This window comes from Cheilinus undulatus, linkage group 12, assembly GCF_018320785.1.
Source record: "Cheilinus undulatus linkage group 12, ASM1832078v1, whole genome shotgun sequence".
Lineage (NCBI taxonomy): Eukaryota > Metazoa > Chordata > Actinopteri > Labriformes > Labridae > Cheilinus > Cheilinus undulatus.
The window spans coordinates 39,327,876-39,350,120 of record NC_054876.1 but is presented as its reverse complement, the minus strand read 5'-3'; the positions used below and the strand labels follow the sequence as shown (position 1 = coordinate 39,350,120).

The 22,245-nt window shown below is 39.8% G+C and overlaps 1 protein-coding gene across 2 annotated transcripts in view; it reads right to left on the bottom strand.

The window, feature by feature from the left end:
• Positions 1–22,245, bottom strand: part of tmem132e (transmembrane protein 132E) — an 803,754-nt gene that overhangs the window by 77,563 nt on the left and 703,946 nt on the right. For both annotated transcript variants that reach the window (XM_041801770.1, XM_041801769.1), the window contains exon 5: positions 12,236–12,379. In XM_041801770.1, the coding sequence (XP_041657704.1) occupies positions 12,236–12,379 (144 nt within the window). The remainder of the gene's footprint in view (positions 1–12,235; positions 12,380–22,245) is intronic.

Sequence of the window (22,245 nt, the reverse complement as noted above, 5' to 3'; positions counted from 1 at the left end):
GTGTAATCTTGCTCTGTGTAGTGGTCAAGTTTAGTCAATAAGTGAATCAAGAAGATGTTTGCATGCCCACATGTAACCAGTGCAAGTGAACATTGAGGCATCTACATTTACATATTCATGCTGTGTGGCACATGTTCCTAGAGAGAAACCACATTCATCCTGGATATTACTCCCAAATTTAAATAATCCCTAAATAAAATGCCACAGCGTTGTTCCAAACGATTGTTCCCAGTTATGGATGACATATGTAAAAAATGAAGAGTGAATGAAAGCTGACATATGGTAAGCATTACTTGGATTGTGTCTTGGAGCTGTTGTGAAGCTTTTCTTTGTTTGATGGATGTGTGCTGGCTTCAAGAGAAGTGCAACCAATGAGTTCATTTAGCTCTGTTAGCTAAATGAGCCAGCCCCCATTAGACCCGTTGTTGGTAGGATTAATGATGTTGAGCGTGAAAATGAGCTGTTGTTATGGAACGCTGGGACTTTGGAGCCTTTTGGAAACAGTTTGGGTTTAATCAAAATATACCCATATTTTTTATTTAATTCATACGGTAAAGTAGAGATCTTTAAGCTCTTAGGGGTCTTGAATCCAAACTGTGGAAGTTATCCTTAGCACCCTTGTTGCTGCCTCACTATACAGGCAGGAAAAAAACTGAGTTTATTTGAGTTTGTACAGCTCTCAGAGACAGATACTTCAATATTTAAGCAAGAGAAATCAACGCTACTAAAGCATGTAGGCTCAGGAGAGGGCTGCCAACAGTCCTAGCTAGGATGTCTTGTATTTCCAAATAAGTTGGGATGCCCCTTGTCCTGCTAAATGGTATATATGGGTGTGACTTCTCTGTAATCAGTATACCATAGTCTACTGATCCCACTGACACAGGTGGTGGTCCATCATGCACTTTTCATGCACAGCTCCTTACCATGTACCTGCTGCATCAAACATGCTGAAATAAGGTTATAACATTAATGACATTGTTCAGTTTGCTTGAAGCTCATAAATGTAGTTAAATAGTTTGACATGGGCCAAGCAGCATAAAGTCGTTTAGTGAATAAGGAGCTTAGCAGCAGCTGAATATAACTAATGCCTGGCATGTCTGCAGTTTAGATTTGCTTCTACATCTCTGAAGACAGTCCTTATGTGTTTCTGGAGGTTAACCCTTTAAGCCCCCAAATTATTTTTTACATTTTTTTGTCTCGCCTGGACTTGTTGTCTTAAAAAGCTTGCAAAACATGAACCCAGTAGTGCACAGTCAAGCTCTAGACATCTTTTTTTCATGACAACCTGGGCTTTAACAATATGTGTGCTGCAGTAATGTCACTTAAATTTAAGAAAAGCTACGGGACTGTAAATACAACAACAACAACAACAACAACAACAAACTAAACAGCAATCAAAATGCAAATATTTTTTCTATGTGACACACAGTAAATCTCTTGATGGCCAAAATATAAAAATAAATCAATTTTTCACATAAAGTCTTCAAAATATAAACATATTTAGAAAAAAGTGGTTGCACGTCAGTGTATCTGCTCTATTTGTGCCAAGCACTTCCTGTCTGCAGTGACACAGAGGGCCACATCACAGGCTTTCTGTCTCACTAACTGGGTTTCCATTACAGTTTTTCACAAAATCAAAGCGATGTTTCTTCAATTTTGATTAAGTACAATTGCGCTTTGAATGCATTTCCATTGAAGGGAGTTTTGGACATAGGCCTTGCAATTCTCGTAAAATCTCATCTCGCGTGAATCCTCCACAAGGAAGCTTGACGCTCAAAACCTGTTGGTAATTGGTCATTTTGAACAAAAGACGAAAGCAACGGATAATAGTTCAGCGGTAAAGTCTGTATGTATGGCAAAAGCCACATATAAGGGTGTAAGTATGATGTTAAGAAAAGTCTCGTCTCCTCTTCTGTCCACACGTGCTGCGCCATTTTGTCTCGGAGTGACTGGTCATGTGACACCATACCTCACGTCCCGTGACGTGTAAATGTGGAAAAAGTGTTTCCATTACACTTTTGCGATATATTTCTATATCGAAATGCCTGAAAAATCTCCTCATGAAAGCGTTAAAACTTTTTAGCGATATTTTCAAGGGCTGGTCATTAATGTCCAGATTGAACACAATAGGTCCCAGGATTGATCGCTGCAGAACTCCAGCATTACAGTCAACAAAAGATGAGCACGAGTCATTGATTCTCATACCATTCTCTTGAGCTTGAATCTGACTCCATCAACATCAGTGTATTACCAGAAAAATAAAACAAGCATTAAGAAGAAGAAAAGACAAAGGATCAATAGGTCAATGCCCACTCAGGGAAAGCATTCTGTGCTTTGTCACAGAGGTGAGTATTTTAAATACAAAAATACATCTATAAAGAAAGAAGCTAAAATAACTCAGAGAAACAAAGAGCATTCAAATGTCAGTGACAACAGACCCACAGACGTACGTGTCACCATGGAAAGAATAGAAGCAATCAGCAGCCTGAAAGCTGAAGGAATAGAAAAAATAAAGTGTCTGTAATTTTTCCTTTGAGGGGCCTGATAGAAGAATGTGGCCAGGTTGATCTTTTCTTCTCTTGGCCTTCATGACTACACATTCCTTCCTCAAGTCCTTCAAATAAACTCCAATAATCCTGGAGCAGACTTTTAAAATGTAATTCAGACTGGTCCTGTCCTTTACAGACAAGTCACTGAACTAGCAAATAAAAAGAAAATTTTAAAAATACTTTCAATTAAAGAATGATAAAAACACAATAAAAGCCCCCAGAAACCTTACAATAGTTCAGCCTCGGGATTAAATAGATTCTTTGTCGACCATATTCAACACTGTCTCCTCATCATAGTGAAACTCTGTCCCAAGATATTTGCACTCATCACAATTTGTATCTCGTCTTCCTGGATAATCCCGGCCTCAGGTTTATGGTAGTTCTTTCTGAAATCAATGATCAGGTCTTTGCTTTTTGTTACAGTGATGTCCAGGAGGTTTTCATGAAACATTGATAAAGTATTTCCATGTCCTGACTCAGAGCCCTGAAGAACAGACAGCAGAGCCATCTGAAAACTTTAGCAGATAGCTACCATCTTGGGTAGGTCTACATCTGTCTGCGTACAAGCTAAAAAGCAGAGGAGAACCAGTGTTCTTAGACATGTGACCATTCACTAAAACTCCCTGAATCTGGCTCATTACAAAGCAATGACATCCGTCCAGGCAACCTAAAATAAAAGGATAGTCTTTCAACTGTGGTAAGAGGCAACATCTTTCAAAAAGCAGAGGAAACGGTGCGATGTTAGGGAAAGACATGATGTCGTAAAACAAATCAAATACATACATGCTTTTATATTACACACCACAACCTTGCACCCACACCATTGTGGCACTGAACCAGGGGAAATATTTCAGTCTTTTTTAGTGCTTAAAAAGCTGGCAATCCTAGCTCAAGAAAACAGCAACCCCCAACACAACCCCATGTTATTGTTGATCATCTTATCCCTGATCCATGAGCATTGACCTGTAACTACCAAAGCCTCCACTCCAAGGGTAATACTCTCCATTGGAATTGATAGCCTGGTTGTAAGGATTTCACCGTTTCCAGTCTCAGGAAGATTAGTTTGGTCCAGCACCAATGTTGGGTATAAAGTCATGCTTCCATCCCGGTGTCCAGTTCATCCACAGGGCTCTGGACTGTCTTGTCCGTCTTGGTTCTGAAAGCTTTATGAGATTCTCCCACTAAAACTAGGAAACAACTTCTTTATGGAAAAGGCTGAAAGTTGAAAGTTGTAATGAAACGGCTTTTCTCTGAAACTCTACCATGAAGATGGGAGCCAAATGCTGTCAAAAATAGCAGAGTATGATGTTACGCTGTTTAAGAGAACTCGGCTCAAACTACAAGGTTTATTGTGCAAATGTATGATGTGCAATAGCTGTTATTGTGTGAGTTTTTCCATTTCTTTTTGCTGTTAATGTTGACTTTTCAAGCTTTTCTAACAAGCTGAATAACCCAGAGGGTGATCAGTGCAGGTTGTCTTGTCTTGTCTTATCTTGTCTTGTCTGGATTTCTCTTGACTCATTCTTTTGGCGATGAAATGGTCTGAAATCATTAGTTGTTGGGAAAGTCTATCTTGCTCTTGTTTTTTGGCCAAACTTTTTTTTCTTAAATAAGCGCTGTGCATAGCATTAATTCATGACTTTATTTCATCTTACTCTGAAAATCCATTGCTGTAACTTCAAGCGATCATTAAAACCACTTCAGCAGAGCTGCAGCGCTTTTTAAAAACAACAGCCGTCCCAGAGGAAAGAAACCAGCGACAATTAGTCTGCTAATGTGCTGTTATGTACTTGGTTAATCCATTAGTTCTGTCGTTCATTAAAACAACACCAAATAGAGGAAAAATATATATAATTTCTTTGGCAATCCACAGCAAAATATGTTTTTAAATGTTGCATTTTGTCCACAAGCCTAAAGATATTTATACTCAGGTGAGACACAAGAAAAACTCAACTTGTGAAAAAATAATATGAACAGCAATTAAACAACTATTTAAACAGATGGCAAACTATCAAACTATAATATAATTGCTGCTGAAGCACTCATAGGTGCTCAAGTTGGAGTTGTATGATGGCATACAACAAAAAATCAATCTTATTAAAAGTATTTGTCCCATTTTCATATAAAAATATAATTAAACTTAAATTACATTTAGATAAAGAGTTAGGTTGGACAGCTTATATATGTTGTAATAATTCATTTTGGGCTTTCTTTACCTTTTTTATGGTGACAACAGTGGCAAGAGTCAGAGACAGGGATGAAAGAGAGGCAAGTCATACGGGATAGAAGTCACAGGTGGGACTTGAACCACCTGCCTAAAGGACTATGGATCCAGTCAGCACTGTGGGGATGTTCAGCACCTTGGGATTTTTTGTATCAGTCCCTTGACTCAATAACTTCTTCTAACAGTTAGTTGGAGTGTTCTTTTGACTTCATGGTGTAGTGGTAGCCAAGAATACTGATTAACCAGTGACTGGACCTTCCAGGCACAGGTGTCTTCATACTACAATCACCTAAGACACATTCACTGCACTCAGGTGATCTTCATTTCACTAACTGTGAGACTAATAGCACCAGCTGGCTGGACCTCTGTTGAATTAGGTCAGTCACTTTAAAGGGGGTGAATAGTTAGGCAATATATATTTTTTTATATTTCATATTTATTTAATCAAAATTAACTTGTAGAAATATCTTTTCACTTGGAAATTGAATAGGTTATTTTGTAAAAAAAAAAAAAAAAAAAAGCCAAATTATATCAACCATGATGGATTTATAAAATCAATAAATTGGTAAAACACCCAAGGAGGTGAATACTATTCATAGGCACCGTATCAAGTGAGAAACTGGACCAACACTCATGGTAATATGTGAGATTTTACAGTGCAAATGTGTCACATTGATGTGGTAGTGAAGCATGTGCAGGGAGCCTTGAGCCAGGTACAGTATGTGTGCAGGATGACCACAGGCATGTTCATGATGTGCCGACAGGAGGCCTTATCTCTGCCTTCAGACGGCTTAGATGAGTCACAATGCCAGGGGGGAGGATGATCAGTGGGAGATGGGGGTTTGGTCTCTGTTGCTAATGATGGCCGGTATGTCCCCCCTACCTCATGACACAATCTCTCATTCCTCTTTTCTTCTATCCTTTACAGCCCTGAACAACTGGCTGCTGTAATAATCCCTCCTGCATGTGCACACAGGTTTGGATTGTCTGCAGTTACAGGGCCAAGTAATGTGGACCAAAAATTATTCTGTTTGATACCACTTTACTCTTAAATAATGTTTCCAATTTGATTTAATGATAGGTATATATTTCATTTGAAAATATACCAGTAAATCATTAGAGTCAACCTCTTTCCCAGCCCTATGCTATAGGCTCTTGAAGCACACTGCAGCTTAGTTATTCTCCTAAAAAAAGAAAGAGCTAAATAAATAAATTAATAAAGTTCCACTAAAGAAATGTGACAGCCTCACACCTATTTTTGCTCTCAAAAGACAAGCGCCTGTGGGTTGGCAGAGATCCCAATGAGGAGGATATTATGATGAAAATAAAGCTTTATTCATGCAAAAGTCGGGGAGACAACTTTAAATGCTGTTTGAGATGCAACTTTAACTCACGAAGCACGCTATAGGTTTGACAAGGTACTGGAAAGCTTTGTGGGATATGTATTTTGCATCTGTTACCCTCAACATAACAATAAAACAAAAACACAAGCAGCATGCCACAATGGAAGCAGACAATCTGATTAAAATAGATCCCTGTGACTTGTGGCATGACAGTTTTTTGCACGGTGAAACAACAACAACAACAAAGTCACGGCGTGTTTCCCATTTGTCGTGCTCACTGTGAATCTTTTCTTTCTGCGTTCTGCGGGATGTTTTATTGAACTGTCATGACTCGTGTATTTCCTGCGCCTGAAGGGCTCATTTTAAATTAGCCTCGAATGTTCAATGGCAGGAGCGCTGAAGCAAGCCCACTCGATATCACATGGCCCAGCGCCTTGTCTTTAATGGATAATGAAACATGATAAACGACGTGCAGCACTGGGCAAACCATCCCAACGCAACACCTGTTCTCTTCTATTGACAGTGCAGTGCAATCCAGCACAAGTGATACTCCACCCAACATGTCGACACAGAGGACTCATTGATCTGCTCTCTGCTTTGTCTTTAATTCATAGTTTAATTTGTTCCCCAGCAGGAATCAGAATCTATTTCTTCCAACCAATTTGTGTACGGGATGAGAGTGTGAGGCAGCGAACATTAGAGACAGACCCGTATGTCGGGGTGGAAATATATTGGACAGATACAGGTCTTTTAATAAGAACTGATATTGGCCAGTCAGGACCAATATGATTGAAGTCAGTATCTGATTCAGCTTTATGGCTTCATGGCCTCAGTCTGTTAAATCTACTCTCAAACCCGCCTCACCTGACCTTGAGGAGCTGCTCCACTACTTTCATTAGTCCCACTTGATGTATTAGTTTCACTATTCAATGAACAAAAGGATTTTTCAACAGACAGGATTAAGTTTTCTTCAAATATGAGAAATTAATGTGGTCAAATGTAAAGATTTCTGTTACAGAGAGATAATTTACAACCCCAAGAAGTCAAATTTGATCATCCTGCAAGTCACGGCCGACGTCCCTGATGGCTGTTTCCCTCTGAGAACTGTGGATTCACATGCAGCTGTTACTGCATGCAGATAGATTTCCAATAGCTGTGCAGCCTTTACACATGAAGGAGACAGAGTTAGGGAACTTTGATAGTATAAACACTTTTATGCCAGCTAAACTCTTCTTCATCGTAGGAGGTAGGTAAAAACCCCCTGTACAGGGTCTGATAGACTGGGGGATGACTTACACTGTGGGACATTTCCTCTAGTTCATAAAAAGATGACTGGAAATTAGATGCTGGCTTTGTAATGATTAGAAAATGAATGCCGATACAATGCAAAAGAAGCATCTTCTTCCAAAATGCTGCCATTTCACCTTCAGTGTGACAAAAGCTTCTCTCCAGAGAATAACAATGTGGAAAACAATCTCAATCAACCTGGTGTTGTGGGATTGGACAAGTCCAGTGTAGGCTACTTCAAAAAAACATTAAAAAAAAAAAACTAGGGCGGCAAACAGCACTGAATGGGCCCTACAGAAACGACATTGTTCCTTTGTGATTTTGGATGTTTGGAAAATACCTCCCTGTCAGTTTGATGTAACCTACGCAGAATTCACTTGTGCAGTCAGCTATTTAATGTTGATTTTTGTCTTGCTCTTTAAAATTAATCTGCAGTATTTTTAAAATACTTGGGAAATGTGCTATAGCAGTGGTTTTCAAAGTGTGAGGCGGGTCTCCCCTGGGGGGCGCCGCTTAACGTCAGGGGAGGCGTAGAGCCATAAACCAGAAAAAAGGGGAGATATTGTTTGCTAAGTTCTGCTGTGTGTGAGGCAAACTAGCTAGGATTTCCTGCGTTTATCCCGGTGATACTCGATGCCCGCAGTGTTTAATTTGCAAAGATGTATAAGCTAATGACAGGATAAGGCTGGGGTGAACCCTGGGGTCATACTGAGACCAAAGCACCAAGTCTAGTGATCAAACCAGGGGTATTTTTTGACAGGAAGTAAAAGGAATTTCAGTCACTCAAGGTAACTGAGACATTTAGCAAACATTTAGTGTTGTAAACGCTGAGACAGCCTCTGCAAAAGCAGATTTACGGTACCAACAATGATAAGAAGTGAGGCCCAAGCAAGGCTGAAGGTGGAGGATGATCTGCTGTTATGTAATCCTACATCATCTGCATAGATGCAAACATATAGTTCCCACTAGATTAGAGCATAATAATCAGGTCTTGTTTGCAGCATGTTCAATAATGAAACTAAAACTGATGCCTGGGTAGGATAGGTGTTTAATATGTAAACCAAAATTTTAAAATGTTTACAGTAAAAATGTTTAAAGATGAGACATTAATGTTTGAAGATAAAGTTGTTTACATTTTTTAAATCTTATTTCTACAGTGGTGGGAGTCCATGGAATAAAGTATTTTCTCCTTGGGGAGGCTCACTTTCCCACACTTTGAAAAACGCTGTACTACAGGGAGGCATTTGTACTATCTGTTCTGCTGTACATTCTAATACAATGGCACACGGTACATACTGTTGACTTCAGCTAAGGTCACATCTCCCCTTACGCCATCACTTTAATGGGACCAACAGTGCAAAACGGCTCTGCGACACTTCACTTCACTGCCTATACAATTATGCAATCTGCCTATAGAGCAATCTATTATGATAGTAATTGACTGGAGAAAATAATAACAGTGTAATCAAAGCCTCTAATGTGCTCTGCAAGTTGTTTTGATCCCACTTTAATTTATTTAATCAACAAACCAGACTTGATATTGGGCTCTGTGCTTGGATTCCCTGTGAGTAAGAAAGGTGATTGTGTTCCCTGCATCCTTGGTCACCGGTGTTATTTCTGCCTGCAGTGATCACAATGATGTCATTATTGTTTTTTTTTTTTCTTTTTAGCTTTTACTTTGAAATGCTTCATCACTATTGTCTTGTTTTGTGTATACATGGTGCTCTGAGGATTCCTTCCTTGCCTTGCCTTGGGCCAGTGACTTGAATCTGTGCATTCATCTATGATATTAAAGCTTAGAGATAGCATTTAAAAGAATTGGATGACAATAAGCCGTACCACTTAGCCCCCCAGTGCTTTGATTGCTCATGTCACCCCGCTGTGGGTAGGGTCAGGTACCCAGGGTAAATCAGAGATTTTCCAGGAGCACACTTCAAATCGAGTGTTATGGGAAATCTCCCAGACCTTGTGAATCGCTGCAAGATTTGAAAATTAATACAATTTCATAAGATACTGTTTCAATGCATCGTGGTCTTTTAGATCTTGAACAAGCAGGTTTAAAAATTACCAGGGTAGAAATGTGCAGTTCTGTTAGAACTTGAAGGGTAGTTCTATTTCATAGAGGAAGATTTAAAGGGGGGGAGTGAAGACCCTGTAAAGTGAAATCCACAGCTTTTGTCTTAACACTCTAGACATGTTGAATAGGGTTGCTGTAAACATGTGAAAACACTGAGATCTACATGTGACTGAATTCTGGATTTAGACTGTAAGAAAGTTTTTCATTTCTTAACTGGCTGGGTTCAATTTAGGCGGGGCTAATATATGGGCTCATGATGTCATGAGCCCACAGAAGGGAATGACCCCACCCCTCTAACACTACAATATAAAATCACAGAGCAGTTCATCTCAGTACAGTCTGTTGTTAGCTGATGTCACTGATTTTATTGTGAGTTAACAGTCAGTTAAATGCTGTTTTATTATTCATTGTGAGGTAAATTTGCCAAATCTATCAGCCACAGTGGTCTATGATCATTTAAAGCATCATAACAGAGATTTGTTCTAGAAATCAGACTTTGTCTCTCCTCCGGCACAGAGCCATCATAAGCTTAACATTCAGATTGTAAACATTTTTTAAATTTGAGAGGATCGTATTTCTCCTGAGTGGGCGTGGCTTCAGCTTATTCGACTGACGTGCCCACACCATCCTGGAGCAGATTTTACTGCCTCATTTTTTATGATTTTGAAGCTCAATTTTACAAAATTGGAGATGTCGGATTAATTTTCACTTTAGGGGGCCTTTAAGCTTTGCCCCATGAATCTGAAATGCCTCACATTAGGGTTTCTGATTTAATTTCATTTTGCTTATTTTAATTTGACGTCACATGATGACAGAATGATGAGGGATTTACATCAGAGGGAATTTCTAATGCAACAGATGAAATGGGCTGCCAAGAAAACATCAATTCTTCATTTGACTCTAAAGTCAAAATCAGGTGGGAGTGTGGGTGTCAAGTCAGTTTGATACACGTTTGAAGTACGGCTTTATTTCTAGACTGGCCAAATGTGCATCTAAAGCTTTAGGTAACGTGTTAACCTGCCTTAAACTCCAACCTTGGTTCAAATTAGGATGGTCAAATGAGAACCCAATAATCACAGAAGCTTTTCTTTATAAAATGCAAGGAGAAAGAGGTGAGGAAGATTAGGGAAAAGAGGCAGAGAGCTCGTCGGTGAGGCACTGCAGTCATCTGCATTCTGCACCTCCATTCTCCCATCAATGATGCTCAAACTCAGCTATCGCATCAAAACATACTGTTAACCTTTCTCTATGTGGTTATAACACTAGAAGTAAGTCATGAAATAAATACTGAATGGCATGTCATTACTGCACATGTGTACATTGTACATCGTGGTGGCATGAGATATGGTCACACCCCTAGAAAACACCCATCACAATTTCCAAATTAATGCCTTAAGATTTCTTTTACAATATAAGCAACAGTCTGGATCTTTTCATATCTTATGATTAATGATCAAGACAAGCAGCAAAGACCTTACATTAACATGTTTTGTCTTGAAAATGAGTAGAAAATCAAATGATTTCATTATTTTAAACAAATAATTCAAATTCAAAACAGCCTACCAGTATTTGTCTTTGGTTAGCTTATTGAACTGAGCGTCTGCCCCTCTAATGGTCTCTGCACAGGCCTGCATGGGAGCACATCTAAGAAAGGATTGGGGAACTTATAGTCTGATTTCTACACTTAAAGGGGACATATGTTACCCTTATGAGACAAGTTTATTTTGGTCTCAAAGGTCCCCAAAACATGCCTGTGAAGTCTGTTGCTGAAAAATACACTCCAGTATTGGATATTTGCATGTCTAAAAACCCCGTCTGTTTCAGCCCTGCTCAGAATGCGCTGTTCTGTGTCTTTGGTTTTAAATGTCCCTGAGCTGTCTGACTCCGCGCCTGACTCTGCCCCTCTCAGGAAATGGATGTAGCTCTCCTGATTTTCCCCTCTGCTGGCAGCTGAGAGGAGGATCAGGAGAGGAGGGCGGAACTTTCTACCAGGTGGGGAGGACCAACTGAACCTGGGGGTGGGGCTAACTCCCCACATGACATCATGAGGGGAAATCTGACAACGGCTTGTTTCAGCACACATTTTCTGTTACTTAAGAGGATTGTGGACAGGCCAGGGGTACATATTTTTGTGAGAACAGCCTGAAAAAGTGATTTTTGTATAATATGTCCTCTTGAACTCATAAGAACTTACCATAATGGAGATAGAATCCTTGATGACAGATTTCAGAGACTGTTGTAGTTTTAAGTTTCCATTGACTTTTAGCCAGCAAAACTAGATGGTTTAGGGACTGAAAGAACATGATGTGAGTCTTTTTGACTGAGTTAAGTGTTTCTAAAAAAGCATATAATGGAGCTTCTACTGCTCCGGTGCAACCATATTGATTTATATTTAGTTTTATGCCTGTGGACATACATCCATTGATTTTAACCACGCCACAGCGCCAGAATTAAATCATGAGTACATACAGAGTAGTTTTTGTGCTTTCCTGATGTGTTTTCATGCTTTCTTCTCGTTCCTGTTTTGCTGGGCCACTCCCCGGCATCAGTGCAGGAGTAAAGGGATTACATTTTCTAAAATGACATCTCCTCTCAGATACAGAGATTGAGGAAATCCGGTTTGCTGCTCCTTAACAAGGTCTTCATTGGAAAACTGTAACTGCATAAAGCCTGAAAGGACCAGCGCCTGCTCCATTCATCTCTATAGAGACTACTTTGACAGATACAGAGATTGAAGAAATCAGGTTTACTGTACCTTAACAATATCTTCATTGGAGGACTTGCACTGCACAAAGGCTGAGACGTCAGTGACAGCTCCATTCATCTCAATGGAGACCATTTTGACAGGGATGGCCACCGTGCGTCCGGTCAGAATGGCCGTGTTGATAATCTCGGTGTCCTGTGAAGAGAAAAATAGACATGATATGAAGGAAACAGTCAGAGGTAGACAGTGATTTTCCCTCATATTTCATCAGCATTACTGATGTCCAGATTTAACACCATCATTGGGCATCCTGCGGCGCACAGGTGATACTCTCAGTGGCACACTGAAACTCATTTCACTGAGATGTCTTTCTTTGGATTTCATCAACTGAGATTTCCAATTCAAGTTCTCTGGTCTCCCAGCGAGTGACTGGTAATAACCAGGTGGGAATAAAAAAGATGAAAATGAAGAAAAATGATAATCATAACCTTGTGATCTTTTTAGGGAGCATGTACCTCATTATGTTCCTACTGAGTAAATCACAGCATCAGGTAACATAAAAGACACATCTATTATCATACTAACACATCTATCTGAGAACTCTGAGTAGAGTACATGCTAAGATGTTCAAGGAGAAGCATTTTGTAAGAAGAATTATCAATGGAGATAGAGGCATCTGCAATAAAGTATCACAAAAGTGCACAGTAAATCCCCCAAAAAACACTTTTTGTGTGACAAACGCATCAATTTGATTTCCATATAAAACATTCGTTTTAACTATACAAAGGGATGTAGCGATTGCAATCAAAAAGTGAAGCCACAAAAGGAGTTGCATTACATTTGCCTTTCTGGGGTTTGCAGGAGATCGCTGCACGTTTGATAAAAAGAAGTCGCATGAATTAGATACAAATGGTAAATGGACTGCACATATTTGGCCCGTGTCTAGTCTAGTCAGCATTCATCTCAAATACAGTGCCTATAAAAAGTATTTCCCCCCTTGGATGTTTTCCATTTTTATTGATTTTATAACACAATCATGGCCAATATAATTCAGCTTTTTGACAAAAACTTCCCCCAAAATAAGTGAGTGTATAAATATTCACTCCCTTTAAAGTGACTGACCGGATTCAACAGAGGACCAGTGAACTGGTGCTAGTAGTCTCACAGTTAGTGAAATGAGGATCAGGTGATTGCAGTGAATGTGTCTCAAGTGTAAAGATGCCTGCATCTGGAAGCTCCAGTCACTGTTTAATCAGTATCCCTGACTACCATTGCACCATAAGGCAAAGGAACATTCCAAGACACTCAGAGAAAAGGCTATTAGATAGTACAAGTCAGGGGTTGGATACAAAAACAGTAAGTTCAGTTAAATCCATCATTAAGAAATGGAAGGAATATGCCACATGTGTACATCTGCCTTGATTAGGTCGTCCACACAAACTGAGAGGCTGTGCAAGAAGGAGACTAGTGAGGGAGGCCACCAAGACACCAATGACTACTCTTAAGGAGTTAAAAGCTTCAGCAGCTGAGATGGGAGAGACTCTACATACAACAACTGTCGCACACTTTCTTCACCTGTCAAAACTTTATGAGAAAGCGACAAGAGAAAGCCACTGTTGAAGAAAAATCAGCTTAAATCTGGACTAGGGTTGGCAAAATAGTATATGGGAGACTCCACGGTCAAGTGGAAGAAAGTTCTTTGGTCTGATGAGATGGAAATGGTGTGTTTTGGCCATCAGGAGGATGGCCTCCTGACTCTGACTGTTGTGCGGTCATCAGTCTGATTTGTTTTACAATTTCAAAACTGAAAATATTTTTCCCTTTCAACAATTACCTTTTTCTTCTTAACATTTACCAACCACAATGAGATACACACATACACTTTCAATCCAAGTGGATAAATCACAGAAGACCCTGGACAGAACCTTGAGGAACTCCACTACACAGGACAGTAAGTACTTTTAGATAGCTTGAACAGGAGTCCATTAACTTTCTCTCATTGCACCTTAACTGCATAGAGCACTGTAAACTAATGCTTTGTCAAACATTTCTTTGTTAATCAACCTCCACTTAGGCTTCAATAGATCAATACTGAAGGCCACAGAGCTCAGCCTCTTGAATAGGGAATCAATATCATCCATGACCTTACTGCAGTAGTCAGAGAGCCGACTACACACTGCAAACAATAGCCTCAGTACATAAAAACTCAGTCAGAGGTATACACCACACTAACAAGTGTGTTAGAAGTAAGAAAGATGAAATCTCTTCATAGTTTAAGGACAGACTGAAGGAGTCAAAATATCAAGCCAGTTTGTATTCAGTACCATAAAATATCATGGCATTGCTGCAATTTTTAGTACAAAATGTCATTACTTTATAACTAAGATTGCTTTCTCTCATTTTGAAAGGAACAGCATAAAAGGTAAACAATTCTACAAAGCAATATTTGACTGAAACTCTATTGTTGTGTGTTTTGGGGAGGGAAATACACATTTCCAGCTCTCTTAACCAACTGTCTTTTATTTTAAATACACTTTTAAAAAATCTTTCAACAAATCCAGTATTTCTGTCGTTTTTCTGCAAGGCAGTGAGAGCAGCTTTGTTTTCTTTTGTTACTGAGTTTATTAAACATGACCAATTTATGGGAAGTGAAGCGCTACAGACCTCTGTGGATAATTGTCGGGACTCTGGAGTGAAATTCTAATTGAAAGACATCCTCCCTAAGCTCTCCTTGCTGTTTTGGCATCTGGTATATATTACACTACACCAGACACTTCTACAATTTCATGTGTGCTGCTTTGGGAACACTAATTATGCTTACCTGACTTCAGCCTGCAACACAAAAACAGTAACGGCTGCACAGAGCTATCATTGCATGTAATTACTATGTTCACAATGTAGCACCAAAACAGTTATTAGGTACTCGTTTTAATTGGAATACAAAAATGGTCTAATCTGAATGTCCTTCTATTTCAGTTGGCTTATTTTGGCTATACTGGGTGTGTTTTAGCACCACAGTGTGACCAGTGCACTTTTTTCCAGGGCTTGTGAGTGACTAGAGCTGGCCTCTTGACTCAATACTGCCATTTTTCTCTGCAAAAGTTAGAATGGATGCAACTTCAAAATCCCTAACACAAAAAAATTCAGATTTGGGTAAAAAAAAATGCAAATTTTCTACCAAAGCTAGTACATTTTTGAGAATGAATTTGCAATACGTGCACTAGAAGTGGGCAAGACCTTGAGTTTACATCAAGGTATTATTATGCTCTTTGTTGGGTAATGGTATGGTATTATAGAAATCACAGGGGTAGCTAATCCACATGCATGTTCAAGTACTAAGAACCTTCTTTTCCCTTTAATCACGCCTGTTGTGCGATACTCATGTTGTATCTTTCACCTGAATCTGTGTAGTTTGAAGTTTCAAGCAAGCCACTGCCTGATATGGCTGTTTCATAATAAAAGCAACAAGGCAAAATAACAAATAGGAACTTGTTTGAAATTTTTTGGGAAATGGTATACGTCTCTCATTTATATTATGAAATATACTGAAGCTACAATTGGGGCTAAAAAAAGCAAATCAGATGCTTTGTGTGGATGTACTTCAATGTGCACTGAAAATGGTTTGATATCTAATGAATCAGACTGCATACAGAGACAGTCTGGGATACCCTCATCCAGATTGGTTCGGTGGCTTAGATACGATGCATATTGGCATGCATTAAAGACCATCCTATGAACTAACTTGATCTGCAGTATTCAGCTGGAATAAAAGCATGGCTTTATTTGTATCTGTCCAGATTTATGGCTCTTTTTTGAAAGAGTTGGAGTGTTCCTCAGTAATTAGAGCTGATCTTTAAGCTCCAAACAGCTCTTAATTTGATACCAAATGGAAAAACGGGGACCAATTCTCAAATGAGAGCTAGCTCCCATTACTCACAAAAGGTGCCAACTCTTAGAAACAGCTTGTCCACAAACAACAATCCCGACTCCCTTTGTCTTGAAATGAGTCATCATTCACAAACCTGCACCCAAGAAGATTTATTTACTTTGTAGTGAGTCACCTTGCTCTTTAAGAGCATACTTACATGAGGGTGAAAAGCTGTTAAAGATCACTGCTATCCTCTTAGCTTGAGGCTAATTAAGACCCATCATTCTTATTGCCACAGGCTTCACTGCACACACAGCATGCTGGGATATCATCTGACCAAAGTGCAAGTGCAACAATAGGCATTTAGGGCAACCATAAAAATGACAATACCAAAAAAAAAAAAAAAAAGGGGAATAGAACTTAAAAGCCAAACTATCGAAGTATGTTTTGAAGGTTGTCTAAGTCTAAAAGATTGTCTAGCATTATGGAGAGATACAGATATATTGTGATTTTCTATAAGTTTACCTAATCCTAACGGAAGCATGTAAAAGGAGAAGAGGATGGAGCCTTGTGGAAAGCATCAAGCAGGAGCAGCACAAGCTCCAGCACTTCCTGTGCCTACAAGGAAAGCTTGAGGCAGCGAGAGAAGCAGCAAAAAAAAAACCCAGAGCAGCGCAAGCATCAATGACAAGAGAATAATGCTGATTGAAGGCCTTTGCACACTGGGTCAGATTATTTCGTCAGAATTTTTCGCACGTTAAAAAAGAAAACAGAGCTATTGTTGTTCTAATCAAGCCTGCACACTGAGGCTGAAATTTTCGTCCGTCTTTTTTTTTTTTTTTTTCTTCAGAACAGGCTTGATTTTATGCAAACTTTCGCATCAGTCCAAGTCATTTCAATGGGTGACTGAAGATTCAAAACAGTGCCCGCTGCCTCCTTCTCCTCCCTCTCTCCCTCTCTTTCACCCTAAAACCTCACTTTAAACACCAAAGTTTGCTCATTATTATGCGGATATAAACGATGGAAATATAACAGACAGATGGGTGATTCATGATTCAGATCAGCACCCATTACTTTATTCTCTCTCCCTCATTCACCCCCGTCCAACTCCTGCCTCTCTCCCACTCCCAAAACCTCACTTAAAACACTGTAGTTTCCAGGTGTGTAATGTGAATATCAGCTATGGCTATATTACAGATAAAGGCAGACATTTGTAGCCTACTCACAGCTCATAACAGAGACAGATTTAAAAAGTTGCTCTCCATCTCTCCAACATGGCTCAGCGCTATTATGCATGAATGGGTGCTGAATGAAGCTCTCTGTCAGGATGGATCCAGCGGGATTTTAAAGGAGTGATGGAGATAGAGGCGCCCAGCACGAAACTATTTGCCACCTTCTACGAATTTTTGCAGTGAAGGCAAATAAAAACACATCGGACCTAGTGTGCAAGGTCTGAGTGTGTGACGTTTTTTCAGATTACAGATCCGAAAAAAAAAAAAAAAAAACGCATCTGAAAATAACGGACCCACTCGACTTTTAGTGGAGAGGGTTAAGGATACAGGGTGGCTATAGTGTGTACTGCAGATATAAATGTCACATTAAATACTGTTGCAAACAATTCTTAAAACTCATCTGACAACCCAAAAAATAAGAGGCTGGGGCTCTGTCTGCTTTGAGACTGATAAAACACTTTTGAATAGTTCATGCAAAGGTCTCTTGAAAAGAAAACCTTCATGTGGGGCTATTTTATGTAGATTTGAACAATGAAAACTTTTAAATCCATTGTTAATTTTTGACATCCATCTATCACCTTTTGCTTGTGTGGGTCCTGGGGGTCCTCAGCTCCTTTACGATGGGGGGGCTCACAGTAAGCAAGTCTGGGAACCACTGATATAGGGGATTATGCCACCCTTTATCATTCACTCTATTTCCTATATTCATCATGCACATCTTGGCTCTCCAGTCTTCTGCAAATGTAAATCAACCCTGTTTCCATCACATCGTCCCTCATTCTTATATCAGATTTGGTTGAGGTGTTTGTGTGCATGTTTGTGTAATCTCAGTCCAAATGTTCCCAGGGTTTACTACAAATGTTTCTCCTTTTGTCTGAGCTGTGTTTACAGATCACAGACAGCAATTTGTTCGAGTTATTGTCATCCCAAATGTAATCCATTACTGCGAAACCTTGTTGGAATTACCCACAGGGTTTTGCTTCAACAAGCACTGAAGTGAGGTTACTTAGCGTGTGAGACGAAGTACAACATGCACTTTTTCCACACTGCTTTTGAATAATGCAAACAATACATTATGTCGGATCTTTATGAGCGCACAAAGACATACACGAGAAAACGTAATGCGTGACTTCAAACTGCGAGGTCTGCGCGACACAAAACATCATTCCTTATTTAACATCTGGAAGCTCAGGTGGCACAGAGCAGATAATGGAGTTGGGAGTCTGGTACAGCTTCCCGGTGTTTTTTGCCTCCTCAGCTCTCTTTGCTCAAAGTAATGTGAGTGTCCTGTGAATGAGGGCTACTATGGCTTTGTGTTAATGGTGGCCTAAACTGTGTAATAAGCCTCCGGGTTGATTTAACCTTCCATCTTTAGGATGGTCTCCTCTTTCACATTGTAAATTCACAAGTAATTCTGCTCTCCTCTTCCTCCATCCCCCTCTTATCTGCAGTAGGTCAACTGGAGCTGGCACACAATCTGTGCTCTGCCAACCATAAAAATTCTTCTTCATTCCTTTTACTTTGGCTTTATCAGCTCTTCTTTCTTCATTTTCTCTCCATCTTTTTCACTCGATCCTGAGTCAACAGTTACAACAGGGGGGCCACCCCAGTTTTTTTTCCACACAAAATGCATGGTGTTTGTTTTTTGAAGACAAAGGAACCTCCTACTGCTTTATATCAGCAGTTTCTGAAAGTGCTGATCTGCTCTACAAGCTGTCAGTGGGTGTTTGACACCAGCTGGAGAGTCTTTGGTCTCACTGTGAAATAGAGCAGGGCAACATTGACCAAAAAATCAGATCTCTCTGTATTTTAACTGAACGACAATACATAATCTGCAATGTGATTGGCTGATAAGATAGAGTGCATCCAGAAATTAGTTAGACCCCCTTAACTTTTTTTTTCCAATTTGGCTATGTTGCAGCCTGATGCTACAGTCCTTTAAATTATTTTTTTCTCTCATTTATCTTCACTCAGTACCCCATCATGACAAAGTGAAACTAAATTTTAAAAACCTTTTCAGAATTATTAAAAAAACTTTAATATCACATTTACATGAGTATTCAGACCCTTTACTCAGTACTTAGTTAAAGCATCCTTGGCAGCAATCAGCCTTGAGTCTTTCAGAATATGAAGCAAAGAGCTTTTTACACCTGGATTGAGGGATTTTCTGCCATTCTTCCTTGCAAATCCTTTCAAGCTCAGTCAGGTTGGATGGGGACCATCAGCAATTTTTAGGTCTCTCCAGAGATGTTCAACAGCGTTCAAGTCAAGGCTCTAGATGGTGCACTCTATGATACTCAGAGTTGTCCCTAAGCCACTCCTGTGTTGTTTTTGCTGTCTGCTTAGGGTCACTGTCATGTTGCAAGGTGAACTTCCATTCAGCTTTCTCTCAACTCTGAAAAGTCTCCCAGTCCCTGCTGCTAACCCCCCCAACCCCCCACCCCCACAGCATGATGCTGTCACCAACTACTTCACTGTTGGGATGGTTACTGGGCAGGTGATGAGCGGTGCCTGGTTTCCTCTTGACATAATGTTTAGAATTAAGGCCAAACAGTTTAATCTTGGTTTCAGCAGACTAGAGAATCTTGTATCTTGAAATCTGCTTTTTTTGCAAGCTCCAGGCGGCCTTTCATGTGCTTTGCGCTGAGAATAGACTTCCGTCTATCTGCTCTGCCATAAAGCTGAGATTGGTGGAAGACTGCAGTGATAGATGCTCTTCTGGAGCTTTGTCCGGAGTTCAGTCAGAATGACCATCAGGTTCATGGTCTCCTCTCTTAATAAGGCTTACCCCCCCCAATTACTCAGTACTGTTGGCTTAGGGACCTTAAGTGCAGCAGAGCTTTTTGTAACCTTCGCCATGTGTGCCTTGCTACAGTCTTGTCTCTAAGCTCTGCAGGCAGTTCCTCTAACCTCATGGTTTTCTTCTAATATGCATTGTCAGCTTCTAGAGAGGTGTGTGCCTTTCCAAGTCACGTCAAATCAATTTGATTTACCACAGGTGGACTCCAGTCAAGGTGAAGAAACATCTCTGCAAAGATCAAGAAAATGGGAGGAATCTGAGCTAAATTTCAAGTGTTGTTGCAACAGATCTGACTACTTATGTCAATGTGATATTTCAGGTTTTTTTTTTAATAAACTAAAAAAAAATCTTTAATTCTATTTTCACATTGTCATTAAAAGGGTACTGAGTGTAGATTAATGAGTGAAAAGATGAATTTAATCAAAAAGCATCAGGCTGCAACATAACTTTGTAAAAAAAAGGGGGGTCTCATACATTCTGAATGCACTGTACTTGCATTAATGTGCAATGAAGAGTTATACCTAATGAAAGAAGCCAATAACATCACTATCTAGAATGCATTGCACATGCGTCCACTCATAAAAATCAAAATTCACCCCGAATTGTAGACACCCAGAGCGTTTCTTTCAGACATACAGATAGAAGACACCAATATTAATTCTATAAACTGAACATAGCTACACATGCTTCATTTCTCAATATTTTGCACAGTTCCACAATGAAGCACCTCTTTTTCTTTGCAGTTCCTTTTGACTTGATTCATTTCAGTTTTCTAAGCCATCATTCCTTGACCAGAGCACCCCCGACAGCTCACAGGGCACTTGAGACACACTGTTTGATTTGATGAATATGCTGCGGCCATGCTTGCTGTGCTAATTACAGCATATTCTGGTGTTCAGCATGAAAATATCACTTTTGTACTTCAGCGCTGTATTGTATTCTTGTGAGGGACCAAAGATAAGCACCTGCTGCAGGGTCAGACCAGACTTAACTTTTATAGCCTGAACAGCAGTAATTACTGTTCCTCTATGTAACGATCAATCATAGTCATTAATGTATTCACATTAAACCAAAATAGCCTAAAGGGAGGTTTGGAAGCCCAACATGCAGGGGAGTTCAAACATAGCTGGCTTGTTCTAAAAAATGGCTGCAGCTCAGGAAATTACAAACAAGATTCTGAGAGATATTGTTATCTCAGGGGTCACTCTTCTTATGAAAATAAACACTGATAGTTTTCTATTCACAGTGATGTGTTGTTTTGGTAAAAAATGAAGTAAAATGTGTAATTAGGCAAATGGTAATTTAAACAAATGAAGGAATATAGAGGTGCTTATCAAACCTTTAACTACCATTACATTTAGTATCATTAAAACCATTTAGATTTATGTACTCACAGTCTATTTACCTGCTCTTACACTGTCGATTCTGGACAGCCTTAAGGGGATACTTCAGTTTTTCTGAAGTTTCGTAGTATGAGGTAACCTGACACGCTAGATGGATGTGTTTCACGCATCCATCTGGAAAACTACTAATACACAGCGTTTGGGAAAGGGCAGGGCCTTTGAGAAAAAAACTTGGAGGGTGATTGGATGTATGTTCTGTCTGTTACATCTTTACGGGCCAATCAGAGCAACAAAACACATGACGTCATCGCTGCTACCGAGGTGCACGTGCACTGCTACCAAGGAATAAACTCTATATAGAACTGCATAACGCGAACCATGGCGACTGTAGACATGTCAGTACCTGACTTTTGTCATTTTTTAAAACAGCTTAGTGCTGTTCTTTGTTCTTCTTTTAGCGAAGAATGTCCTCGAGTTCTGATAAAACTGGCACTTTAGCAGCATTCAAGCTAATGTCTTCAGCCATAATTGCACCGGCCTCTTGTTGCTGCTTGCTTATGTGACGACTCCGCTGCATCCAAAAGTACTGCCCCTTGTCCCTGATTGGTCCTGTCACTTTCTAACCGGGCCCAAACAGTCCAGACGGGAGCTTTGCAAGATGTATTCACCAGCGAGAAACAAGGAAACAGGCGTATCCATCTGCTTAGCAAGGTTAAGTATGAGGTACATAGCAGTAGCAGTTGCATTAGCCTCCAGTGATTTTACTGAGCATTGCTCCTTTAAGAGGGACTTGCTAGTCATGAAGCTAGGCTAAACAG